General features: G+C 28.0%; 1 protein-coding gene across 3 annotated transcripts; it reads left to right on the top strand.

Moving 5' to 3' along the window:
* Window positions 1-3,696: 3,696 nt before the first annotated feature.
* On the top strand, window positions 3,697-12,251 carry LOC119678900 (inositol polyphosphate-5-phosphatase A). 3 transcript variants are annotated; one of them, XM_038090987.1, is made up of 10 exons: window positions 3,697-3,770; window positions 3,834-3,977; window positions 4,032-4,262; window positions 5,316-5,483; window positions 5,544-5,716; window positions 5,776-5,863; window positions 5,928-6,083; window positions 6,137-6,385; window positions 7,853-7,889; window positions 11,949-12,251. In XM_038090987.1, the coding sequence occupies exons 2-10, from the start codon at window positions 3,867-3,869 to the stop codon at window positions 12,206-12,208; spliced, it is 1,473 nt and encodes a 490-aa protein (XP_037946915.1). In that variant the 5' UTR covers window positions 3,697-3,770; window positions 3,834-3,866; the 3' UTR covers window positions 12,209-12,251. The 3 variants fall into 3 exon arrangements, with proteins under 3 accessions (XP_037946915.1, XP_037946916.1, XP_037946917.1); XM_038090988.1 differs by having other exon boundaries at window positions 7,853-8,031; window positions 11,949-12,028; XM_038090989.1 differs by lacking the exon at window positions 7,853-7,889 and having other exon boundaries at window positions 11,949-12,059.
* Window positions 12,252-13,739: the final 1,488 nt, after the last annotated feature.

The following is a 13,739-nucleotide window of genomic DNA, read 5'->3' as shown; positions in this document are numbered from 1 at the left end:
TTTTTTTTTTAATTTTATTTTGTTTTTAACTATAAAAAAATTATTTATGTATAATATAAAATATAATATACAAATCAATAACAAACGACTTGGTTTTATAAAATTTCAATTTCCAACAACAGTTTTGTAGCTACAACAACAAAATTATATTATGTATTAAAAGTGTACCAAGTTATATTTATATTTTAAATGTTATATTGAAGTATACAATACAAAACATGAAATTATTTATTAAAATACATATTTTTGCGAATGTCAAATTAATACGTTGACACTGCAAAACAAATTTAAAAAATAATGAAAAGTTTTAATTTTTTACACATCAAGTTTTTACACCTGAATTTGGTGCATACACATACCTATACACGCTCAAACTTGTTTCAAGCAAGTGCTTCACACAAAGTAGGCACACTCGTTTTATCGTGTATATTATGCCTTACGGCGCACCCGACGATATCTTCGCAGTTATTATGTCCAATTACTGCCGGAATCGGTGCACAAGACTATGTCTGCAGTACTTATTATCTTATTATTATTTTTACTTATTAGCATGTCGTTCATATCGGTCACTGTAGTTGTTTTAAGTAATAATTTGATAAAAAACTGCTTTTTGCTGTGATCCTGCCAACGGTACTGCCACACGCTATCTATACAATTACAATTGAATAATATCAATAGGGGTGTTCATGACCTCGGTAACAGAGTAAAAGTGCAACTGGTTACTCTAAGTCGTGAGCACACATGATTGTGTCGATTTATTAACGAATTTGCCTCTTGTTAAAATCAGCTGTGTTTTAATGAATTTGAAAATAATTGTGTAAAGAGAAGAGATTGTGATATAAATATCAATATTATGCCATAGTTAAGTAAAAAAAGCAAACTTGTTGACATTTTGAAAAAAAATAGTCTAAATACTATAAAATGGCTAGATAGTAAGCAGGATACGGAAAATAGATTAAATGACTAAAGACATTTAATGAATTATTATTAAATTAAATTTAATATTTCATATCCAGCAAAATCAAACTTTAAATGTTGCTCATATGAAATGCTTAATATAAATACATTTTCGGAGTAAATTTTTTTCTTTTGTATAAGAAAGGTGTCAACATTGAAAATAGAGTAAAAGTGCAGCAAATGTTGGTGAAAGCAAAGGCTTGATTAATGTAGTAACATTGCACCGCATTACTCAACGTGTATTTTGTTGCTGCTTTGCGTTTTTAATACGTTACTCTGTTACCGAAGTCCTAATTCGAACTCGTGAATACCCCTATTGTTTTATTTTATTTTTCTCAATATTTCGTTTATTTCATTACATCATTACAAATAAAATTACTCTTATTTCCCCGTTGCCTATCTGTTAGTATAGGAAACAGGGAACATCAGAGTAGTCAATATTTGAGTTATACTCGATTCATTGACTATATTTCATTTATACTCAGTCTAATTCTCTTTTTAGTATACTGAACTCTACCTGACTTATATATAAAACTAAAAGTACTTGCGAGTATAGTGATTTACCACCAAAAGCATAACACCATAACAAACAATGAGCAAACAACAGCGCTCATATAAAATGTTTACAAATGCTAAAACTGATCGAATCAGCAGTCATTCATTTTCGATGAGTACATTCATTGATTCATACCACGCGAGTGTATGCTATGATTCATAAGTCTTGGCACTCTTGTGACACTGATTCATTAGTACCGGCATTCGTTAGCGAAAATTCTCTTGATTCATTTCTGTGGCGAATGGCGAAATATGTTACTTATAAGTATTGTATGAAAAAAAAAACATGTATACGCATTTATGAGTGTTAAAATTATGACCGGATGCAGTTCAGTGTGTTTTTTTTCTTCTTATATTATAGGATATTTAAATTCTATGTTTTGTGTGCATTTTAAAAGGACAAGAATTGTAAAATCTATTAAAATAGGAAAAAGTTTTCTTGATTGGGGATATTTTCAAATATTTTTACAAATGCACTTAAAACCTGTCCGGATAAAGGCTAAAGTGGTAGCATTGATTAAAAAACTGCGAACAATATATTGAGTAGAGTAGAGTACAAGCAGAAGTACTCATATGTGTTTATCGTATATTCAAGTATTATAAATTAATGAGTATAGCGCAGTGATATTCATTAATAGTAATGATTGCGGTATTGATCAGTTTCACTATTTTCAACTAAATTTGAATTTCCCGTGAGTATAATGTGTGTTTGTTTCTTTTTCTCTTGTTTTGCTGTTATGACTTTTTGTATACATTATTCAGTGACAAATTTAAACATATCTGTATAGCCTTATAATTTATATGAAAGTTATTAATGAACTTTATAAAACATACTATTAAAATATATTACATTTAGATTGTTTAGGAGTTCATATATTACTTATGCTATAGATTTACGGAATATTGACCGGTCACTGTAGATTAAATAATCATCTATCGAAATTAGGAATACAATCCAACTGAGACTGAAGATACTGTAGAAACTATATATCATGTGCTTGGGGAGTGCCTGGCACTGATGCACAAGCGAAAGAAACTCCTAGGAGGGTATTTCATGGATCATAAAGATTCAAGACTAGGAAAGGTAGGCTCTATACTGTCTTTCATTAAAGAAATCGGACTTGGAGAAACACTCTAACCCGAGTAAGGGGCACAATAGATCTTTTAGGTCGCAGTGCACAATCTCATCTTTTTTTAATAATATGGTATGAATTATTGAATGGATATATGTAGTTTTTATACTTGATGAATTAGTTTGTTTTAATATTAGGGCGATCTGTAAATTTGGATTCAATCTAGATTTACTCTTGATCTTTAAAATTTTTTTGCTCAATCGAACATTTTTAGAGTAATGTAATATATTCGTAGCTGTGTAAATAAATTGAATTAAAATGTTGATACTAACTTCAATTTCTGTATAGTTGTACACAACATTCACCACAAAGTGTTCAACTAATGGCATCAAGTATCATTTGCAAATGGCATATCTCCATATGCTATATATCTTCATCTGTATTTGCAATCAAATGTGTTATTATATTAATTACATATATACTTTTTTTTAAAACAACAGCTAAATACATAAACAAATTGGAAACAAATCACACTTTTTTATCTTTCAAATCACATAAAACAACTGTTAATTTCAGAGTAATCTTGCTGCTCTGCTTAAATATCTAGTGTTATAAATTAACCTCGAGTGTTATACATTAATTTCGAATGTTAACAATCGAAAACGCCATTAGTTTATTTTAACAAAACTATATGACTATTTTGAACACCTAGGCCCTGTGCGAGTTTGAGTAAATTGATGAAAAATTTAGGAAAATAATAAATTATGGCGATATGGCAGCGAATTTTAATATTTACCAGAATTTCGAGTAGGGTAAATTAGATAAAAATTAAGTAAATTAGGTGTTACAAATTAGGTGTTAGGTTGTGAAAATTTTATAAGATGTTTAATAAATAAATTTGAAAACTTTTAACCAAAGAAAAATAAATAAGTGCAATAAATGAATAAATAAATATTTACATAAGTGCAGTGCAAAAAATCTAGAAAATTTCAAATTACTTTGCCTCAATTTACTCAAACTCGCACAAGGCCTAAGTTTTTTTTAATAAATATAAGAGATATCTAATATAATTGTTCTCTGGTTTTTGTGGGAAATTAATTAGAAAACAAAATATCAGCCAGCAATTCGTGTGTATACAAACATAATAAAATTAAAGGTAGTTTGTAGGCGAGTGTGCACTCCAAAGTAAGATTTTCTATATATGTTTGTTTTCAAAAATTATAATATTAAATTTTTTATGTTTTTAAGGTGTGTGCTGCTTTGATTATAAACTATAAAAATATGCAAAAAGAAAAATCTTCAATGTGTACTGAGTTCCAAAAATTGCTTGACGAAAAATACTGTCCATCGATTTTGTTAGTTACAGCCAATGTTGGTAGCATTTTTGAAGATGTAAATATAAATATAATATAACGTAATATCAAAATTGTTTTAAAGTTAAAGTAGTCGCCTAGATTACTACATCTTTGGTTAGATGAATTTCTGCAAAAAATAGAAGAGTTACAACCGAAATTTCTTGCACTACATCTTCAAGAAGTTGGTGGAAAAACATATGAAAAATCTTCTAATCATGTGAAGGAATTCATTGATTATTTATGTGGAGCAAAAGTAATGACTGAATTCATTTATATGCGAATTTATATGGATGAAAACTATAACTCTGTGGAAAATTTTACTGTGAGTTGTTAATTATAGTAAACTTATGATTATTTTATTTTTTCCCTTTAAACGTCTATGTTTTTAAGCGGTTATATAACTTAATATTATAATAAACAATTCTAACTATATGAAATATACATTTTCCATTGTATTTTTAATATTCTAGTTATGTTTGCAAAAGAATCGTGGTGGAAAACTCTCAACACAAATCTTTTAAACAAAGAGATATATTTGTTTACATTAAATTGTTGCTGCGTTTTTATTTTATCATTCTATTTTAATGAATGCTCTATTGCTTACTAAAATTCTTTTTAAAATATTTATATAATTATTACTATTTAATTGCAAATCTAGTAACTAAAAAGTTTCGCTATTCTACAAGTAAATTCGTTGTTTGTGTTTTTGTTAGATTTACATTGTTATTTATTATTCTCTTCTTATTTATTCTCTTCACTTCAACACAATCAGTCCTTGAATCATCTCAATTATGTATATTACGCAGTGAGAAAGAATAGAAAACAAAAATTTGGTAATCAAATAACACAAGAAACACGGATTAAAATGATCACTAACTTCTGTAAAAAACACATTCTTAGGCAGTGTCCGAGTTCGAGTAAATTGAGATAAAGTAATTTGAAATTTTCTAGGGAATGTTTTGCACTGCACTTATAAATATTTACTTGTAAATATTTATTTATTTATTTATTGAACTTATTTATTATTTTTGATTAAAAGTTTTTTAATTTTCTTATTTATTTATTAAACATCTAATAAAATTTTTACAATGCTAACACCTAATTTACTTAATTTTTATCTAATTTAACCTACTGGAAATTCTGGTAAATGCCAACATTCGCTGCCATATTGACATAATTTTCTGTTTCCCTCAATTTACTATCAATTTACTCGAACTCGCACACGACCTTAAATGATATCAGCATTTACTTTTAAAAAACATGAAATATATATTTCAAACATTGATTTACATGGTAAACTTTTGAACTAATTTTTGTAATATAAAAAACTATTTATTAAAATATACCACCTCTGAAGACTTGTTTTCTTTTATAGGCTTTAGGTAATTTATACTTTGTCCACAAAAATTTAGAAAATATTAAAATTTGGAATTTCTCAAACAATAATTGGGAATATGGAAGAGAAAAATATATTTATACAGGAAATATAGAGACAGTTTCCACAAAAGAAAAATCTAAGTTTCCGCAACATTTTTTTCCAGAGGTAAACTTTTATCCTCTTAATACAATACATGAGTAAACCCTAAACTATACTAACATTCAGTGTAAATGGTCAAGGAAGGGGTTTATGCGTACTCGATGGGAAATCGAGGGAACAGTTATCGATTTTGTAAACATACATTTGTTTCACGATGCATCAAATTTAGCCGCCTGTGAACAATTTCCTTCGGTGTACTGCAGTTCGCGAAGACGAGCTTTAATATATACATTAAAGAGGTATAAACATTTCTTTAAAGAAAAAGTTAAGCATAATGTATTGCTTTTTTGATTTTTAGATTTCATTTGGATGACAAAAACTTACTTGCACCATATTTTGTTTTTGGTGATTTCAATTTTCGATGCGACACGCAGGGAGTTATTAAAGTATATTATTAAAAAGTTATCAAACCAATTAAAGACTATTTTATTTATCTTAAATTTTAAATAGGAGTTAGCCAACAACTTAACAGTTCATCGAATTCAAAATAATAAAAAGGAAAATTCTAAAATTGTTTACCGAAATTCTGAAGGAGATAATGTACTTACTATTGGCAAAAAGGAATTCAATTATTTGCAACATCAAGTGATATTTAAAGAGTCATGGGTTGTTATTGCGGCATATATGTTAAAAATTTAAAATAATTTTTATAATTTTAGATGAAAAAATATGATAGGGAGTTGGAAACATTAAAAGATATATTAATAGAGTTTCCGATAAAATTTCCGCCATCATATCCATATGAAGAAGACCCAGATAAACCCTCGAATTATATGTCAACTCGTTGTCCTGCTTGGTGCGATCGTATTTTAATGAGTCCAGAAGCTAAACATTTAATTATGGAAGATCTTAATAGTTCGTATTTATATGACATCGTTGGCAGAAATGTGTGTATGGGAGATCATAAGGTAAAAACCATTTTCGTTTATATTTGAAAATATTCATGACTCATAATTCATTAAATCTATTATTATTATTTTTTTATAATTAAATATTTATTTACTAATTTGTTTTCAAACATTTAAATTTGTTTAGTACCGAGTTTCTTAGATATAATGTGAATAAATTGAATTTACATTATTAAAAATGGCGAACTTCTTAATAATTTCTTCTGTGATTTCTGCAAATATCTTGAGTATCTGTTATCTTATAGTTATAGTTATAGTTGTATAATTTAATTAAAAAACTTATACTACGTGACAAACTTAAGAAATTTTGTGTGGAAATAAAAATTAAATGGGCTATTAAAAAATGGGATTGTACACTACCAATGTCGACAGATCAACATTCAATTGAGAACTGCTTTTAGGAAAACCTATATATGTATATATGATGGAAAAGTATCGCAGGAAAAAACATTTATAAAATAATGTTTTACTTGAGATTAAATCTATTATTAATTTATTTTAAAAATAAGTTCTTATTAGTTTAGTTCTTATAAAAACAAGGTATGGCTTTGATTGAAAAAGTTTTGCTTAATTTAATCATTTTTCATGACAACAAAAATAGTATAATTGTATGCCAGAAAACATTTTGATCGTTTAATCTTTAAGTGGCGTTATTTAAGCCGGAAATTTGATTTAATTACTGTTCCAAGCTGTATATAATTTGATCACAGCTTAGAAGTATTCTTGCTCGTTATGAACATCGATATATTGAAACCTTTCCTCTTTCTGAAATACAAAGGCCAGGTCAACCATTACTTCTTTATATTCTATGCTAACGTACAGTTCTTGGTAATATTTGCTTGATACGAGGAGCACGATATCGTTTGTGCAGACAAATGTGAGATCTGATCGATTTGGTACAATTTTGATATAGAATACTTCTTTAACGTGTAGTACAGGGGTTGGACTTTTTTTTTTGTTTTATATTTCTCAGAATCGTCATTGTTAGTCGAGTAAATTTCGACTATAATGTGCACTCAACTAACTTAATGCAATGGTTACTCTTGGGAGATATGTGCCCCAATGAAACATCATCCCTGAAAGCACTGCCCTTTCTTTAAACAATCGTTATGAAACCCATTACTATAAAAAAAAATTTAAATAAAAAACTTTAGATTTAATTAAAATCTAAATAAAAACAATTGTTATTTGAACTGTTCTGAGTTCTGTTCTTTTAATATTATAATTACATCAGATTCTTATATTTGCACAATTTGATGTAAATTCTAGAACACATATTTGAAATTTAATCAATAAATAGTTAAATGCAGGCGTTTTTTTTTCTTTTTTTAATATAATCATTTATTAATTTACATTAAACTTAATGCGCTTTACATACAATCTTGATATTGAGTGCTAAAATTATTTAAAAAAATTGTTTTAATTGATATATACATATATATATTTATATATATCTTTTTTATTTAGCCTATTTACTTAAAGATTCGATTGAAGACAAACCAAGGTATTTATAGATGTTGTAAATGTTGTATTTACGTAGCAAAAAAATCAACATCACATTATATCCCAGCTGTAAGTACAGGAATTAAGAGCGAGACAAATACGTTTTGTCCATAAAATGTTCATCAAAGGACTATACCCGAATGGTAAAGTTAATATAAATTATTAATAAAAGGTATGTCAAAACGTGTAAATAAACCATATTCCTGAATTAAATATTTACCATTCTACAACAACTCGGCCAGGTTTGTTTCTCTTCAACCAAAATTTTTCATATATTAGACTACATAATCTAATAAACAGTACTTATAAACACCATAATTTGACGTCTGTCGAACAGTGGATGAAAAATTATAAAGGTGTCGACATTCATTTCAAAAATTTTTTTTCAAAAACAGTTGCACTTTAACCGCTAGATTATTTTAAATTACTAGAACCAAAAACTACTAAATCAATGAAAATCCATACTTTAATATTTTGCTTTAACGAATGTGTTCGCCCACTTGGTCCGAAATTCTGGATAAGTTGCAGCCATTCTGTCAAATTCAAATATTTATTATTGGTGTGCTATACTCTATAGACGCGAAAGTTTGATTGTTTATGGTATTTATTTAGCACCTTTCAGTTCTCCCTTATAAAATATTGTAGGCGTTCAAAGTACCTATACAACAGCGTACAACATCACCGACTTACAATTCAATACTATATCAACTTTGACGGCTCTATTGAAGCCTGCAATATTTTGTATTACATGTTTGTTTTAAATATGTTGGGAAGCACAGCTTAGTTTGAAGTGTGGTACTGTGAAATGTAAGTCGGAGCTTAATTGTAAAAACATCTATAATAAATATATTTCAAGTATTTTTTTTTGTTTTGCTATTGATTAAAAGTAATTTTATTACGCGTTTGACTATCTTTTATACAATTTTTTTTTACCTAGGATTTAGCCCTTCACATAAAGTATTATAATTATCTGTAATTCTGAAAATTTTTCAAATCCAAGAATATTACTTTAAACTTCAAAAGACCAAAACAACAACCACAAAATAATAACTTTATATTCAAGTTCTGTAACGATTAACGAAAAATCAGTCAAATGTTACAGTATTTGTATAATTTTTTACTGTTTGTCCATAACCATTGGTGTTTGAACCAGTGACCGAACACTACAGTACTAAACATAGTGTACTGTTTGTCATCCTTGATAAAAAAAACACTAAACGAGCAATACATTAAAGAAGTCTGTACTGTTTGTGTTCTTTTCCGAAGGTAGTGGTCTTTTTAACGATCTTATCACTAGGGTAGTGGTCTTTTTAGTGTTCTTTTGCCGAATGTAGCGGTCTTTTTAGTATCCGTCGAACAAAACGATTTGGACACACGCATTGTCGTGTTAGAGTTGTGATTTTTTAAAAGACTAGTATCTCTCGAATAACGGACTGAGCCAAGTGAGCATATTGAGCCATTGGATTGGTCTATCAATATATCTAAAGCAAAACCTTTGTTTTGATAGTTAAATTCATATTTTTAACAATGATTCGGACACTTCTATTCACAACGATAATATTGCGGTATTTGTTTTATCATTATAAGCTAGATAATTTTTAATTTATCTTTATATATCTTCAAAATATGAGATTAAATGTTTTGTTCAAATTGTATAGATTCATTATAACAGATTCAGTAGCATTGCTCACTAGCGCTGTCATTTTTTTTTTTTGCTATCTTTAAGTACTCTTCACTCATTTACTAAAAGCTGGTTTGCTCGATGTGATTTAATAATAGGTCTGTTCCACGAGCTACTCATAGTAACACATGAGTAAAACAGAAGTAAAATTTACACAAAAATACTTGAAAATTTGCTGGTGGAACGCGCTTGTGTATACACAGTGTTTACTCAAAGTTACTATGAGTAGCTCGTGGAACAGACCTAATATCTATGATGTTTATAAAATACTATCATTATTTATTTTCGTAAAAGAATCTAATATTTTATATATATCTTTAAACAAAATCCAGATAGCAGAAATATTTAAATTAGTTTTTAAAAAAAATTAATGTTTGAAAATTACGATTTAAACGCGTTAAGGTATTCTCTTGTAATTAAAATTTATTATTAATATTTCTTATTATCTTTTACAGTTATTATTTGCACAATTTTTAAACAATTTCCATTTACCGAATATTCTTTACACAAAGTAAATATTACTATGATAAATGCACTAAAATATATAAACATATATAATTACATGATACAAACAGACTTAGTCTTGGCCATATGCCTACGTATTTGAACATTTTTTAGTTCTTTATATGCAAATTTATTAATCCCATTTACCTAATTTAGCACTAGTCATAAAAGTCATAAAAGGACAATTGCACATTTTTATCCTTTTAAATATAAATTATTACATTTTGTACTATAACTATAGTAATATAAACAATGGCTCTTACTTGGAGATACAGAATATATGTTATTAATAAAAAAATTTATTAAAAAAAAGTCTGATATGTGGGAATGAAGAGCCATGAGTTTGAGTTTGTTATAAATTAAATCAAAAAACTTTCAAATATTAAAAGACAATGCTATTAGCCAACAGGTTTATGAAGATCCCTAGAATCATCTTAAAAAGATGAACTAACTACCAAATTAAATGTATTATAAACATATATGTAGTTTAGATATTTTAAAATAAAATAAATGCTAATATTAACCTACCTGAAAATTAAAAAGCTGATTACTACAAATATATATATATATATACAGTAGCGAGGCGTCAGCTTTTTGGCAGGGTGTTCACAATTTGATCAAAACGGAACTCCAACTATAACGTGTTCCCCCTACTCCTGAGTTCTGTCTTCCTCACAAGCAAATAGCTTACAAGACCAATAAAAGAATTTTTTAAATGTTCGCAGCCTGTAATCCAGTGGTTTTTATGGCAAATAGTTTTAGAAAAACGGCGACTTACCACAGATTTCGACATTTTTACATCAGGTACCAAATTCTTCATATCTGGAGTTGGTGTTTTCATTTTATGAATTAAAACCTCTTCTTCAGCAGATCGTTTAATAAAAGATGTTTGAATCAAATCTTTAACTACACCTTTATCCATTTCTAAATATAATTTTTCACTTTAACTTTGCTTTATTTTTTCTACCATTATCATTATTGCAATATTATACTAGAATATTGCAATACTGACTTTGATTTTTGTTTTGCTTCCAACCTCTACATAAGAGTAAGAAATTCTCGTGCAGTCATTTTCTCTTTTACTTTGTATTTACTTTACGAGGTTCAGTTTTTTTTACTGAACCACTTGCTCATATAAAATGACAACCGTGACTTCTATTTTATTTGCACGCTTTGTATGAACTAATTGTTCAATTTGGTCGGCTGAACCTTTAGTCATATGTAAAGCGATTATCGCTCAGTCATTTCTCTTCTCTTTTCTATTAGCTTTGCATAGCTTGCATAAGTTCGCTTTTTTTATTGAACCACATGCACGCTTTAATTTAAGAATTATTATTTTACTTATATATTTTATAGGTCTTGTTTTCTCTTTTATTTTTATATTTGCCTGCATATTTTGTGTTGTGTATTCAATATTGAACAAAGTTCCACTGTAAATGTGATTTCAATTGCGTGCTTTGTAGACAGCGCGGTGGTGTTTTTATTCTGAACCTTGGAGCATTTTAAGAGTAAACTCTAAAAGAGAATACCTTTTGTAATTGAAAGTAATGTTGGCTGTAACTAACCCATGCTTGATTTTGTTTGTATAGTACGTTTTTGTGTCTATGTTATATCGGTTTAACATTTTGGCATACCGAGATTAATAGGTACATTAATAAATGTCCAAAAGGGAAGCTTTGTTAAGGTGTTCAATGAACACTCTGAACCATTCGACGCCTTGCCTCTGTATATATATATAGCAAATAAAGATTTTGTGCAACTATATGTGTAAAGGGTATTTAAAAGTAATACCAAAAATAATTTATTATATATTCGATAGATTAACAGAATTTGAATGAAAAAACGTTTAATAGATTATAATTTTTTTAATTACAGGATTATCTTCTCGATTAACAGATGTAACAAAGAAATTGAAAGAAATTGATTGCGATGAAACGCGAAGTTCAATTAGTAGGGGAAACCTATATCAAGACGATGAACACACTATGGTTGTTCCAAGTCGTTATGTGCAAATAACAAAACTTTCTAAGAAAGTTTCAAATGATTGCTCTAAGAGTAAGGAAGAAGGCTTACTGGTTAGTGAGAATCGAAATATTGCAGAACATAATTTCATATTTAAAGAAACTACAGTATAAACCTATTTTAAATAATATCTGTATAACATTAAATTTTGAATAAATTCACATTGTACTTAAATTGTTACATATAAAATTTTGTTAGTATTTTAAAATTATTGTTAATATAAATGTTATGAAATAATAACTTATAATACAATCTTTAACTTATTTGACATCCAACAACTTATAATATAATCATTCGTTGTGTTCCTGCATACCAACTTTATTTGAGAGCCGCTGTCACCTTATCTATAAAAAATGTGCACTATGCATCAATGCAGTTAGTTTTTTCTCAAGTTTTCCATTAATTTTTTCTACAAAAATTGTAAAAAAATTAACCACTTATTAAAATTATATGCATATGGGTGTTTTTATTCATTTTTACAAGGAAGGCGATCTTGTTACTGTTGTAGCCCCCTGGGACCGGTAAGTAGATTACATGAAAGAATTTACAAGGCGATTACATGGATAGGGATGTAGATGGGTGCTTATTGAAGATGGTGGAGAGGGATAGAGTGAAAGGTTAGATTGGAAGGGGTTTAAATTGAAATCAACCCGTGTCCGGTCCAGACGAAAAAACCTGGCCACTTCAATTGGGTAGTCCCAAAGATCAATTGGATTTAAATTTGTGTGTGCAGTGTTGAAAGAGAACAGATGAGTGACATCATGGGGGATTAACCTGCAGTTTCAGCACAAATTAGGAATAGACGTTTTTATGCATGACAAGTTAACGTTTAGCACGTGGCTATATCCTGATCTCAATTAAACTAGGACAGTTCTTGCTAGACGGGGTCATCGGTCTTCCTGAGCATTTATAATTTACATTTTAGAAACACGTCAGGATTTGTAAATAGAAATTTGAAATTATAAAGTTAAATTATAAAATTATAATTATAATAATTTAAACAAATAAAATTGTTTATATATAAAAATCCATATATATGCATGAAGATTAAAAGTGTGTCTTGTCTAAAACTTCATTTACAGAAATTATATATATTCAAATAATGTTCTGAAAATCTGGCTTATATTGTTTTTCCATACAATGTTGAGACATTATATTTTTATTTTTTGTTACGTCGGAGATACGTTCAGCTGCTCTTTCGTTAAGTGCTCTTCTTGTAGTAGCAATATATTTGATATACTACATTGTCTTACGATCTTATTGTTTACAACTTATCGATTGTTGTTTTGTTATTTGAAAAAGTCTTCAATTGGATTATTGTGATGCCAAATACTTATAAGTATAATTGGGGTTATCCAAGATAAGATAGTTATGTTCTTTAAGACAAAAGTGTAAGATTTTTGTTAGTTTGGCTTTGAAGATGAAAGCTAAATTTATAATGTCACTCCATATATAAATGATTTTTGTTGTGGTTTGTCTTTATATTTATAGATAATAATATTAAATGATATTAAATTAAAAATTCATAACATGTACCACAAACATATTTCATTTTTATTTCTAATTTGAATTAATTAACAAAAATACACATTTCCAGAATGGTATTTTCCTTAGGAGTAATTTGAAAAACATTATTTCAGTACC

The sequence above is a fragment of the Teleopsis dalmanni genome, chromosome 2 (assembly GCF_002237135.1).
Source record: "Teleopsis dalmanni isolate 2A chromosome 2, ASM223713v2, whole genome shotgun sequence".
Classification (NCBI taxonomy): Eukaryota; Metazoa; Arthropoda; class Insecta; order Diptera; family Diopsidae; genus Teleopsis; species Teleopsis dalmanni.
The sequence above is the reverse complement of the archived record's forward strand: the minus strand, read 5'-3'. Positions and strand labels throughout refer to the sequence as shown.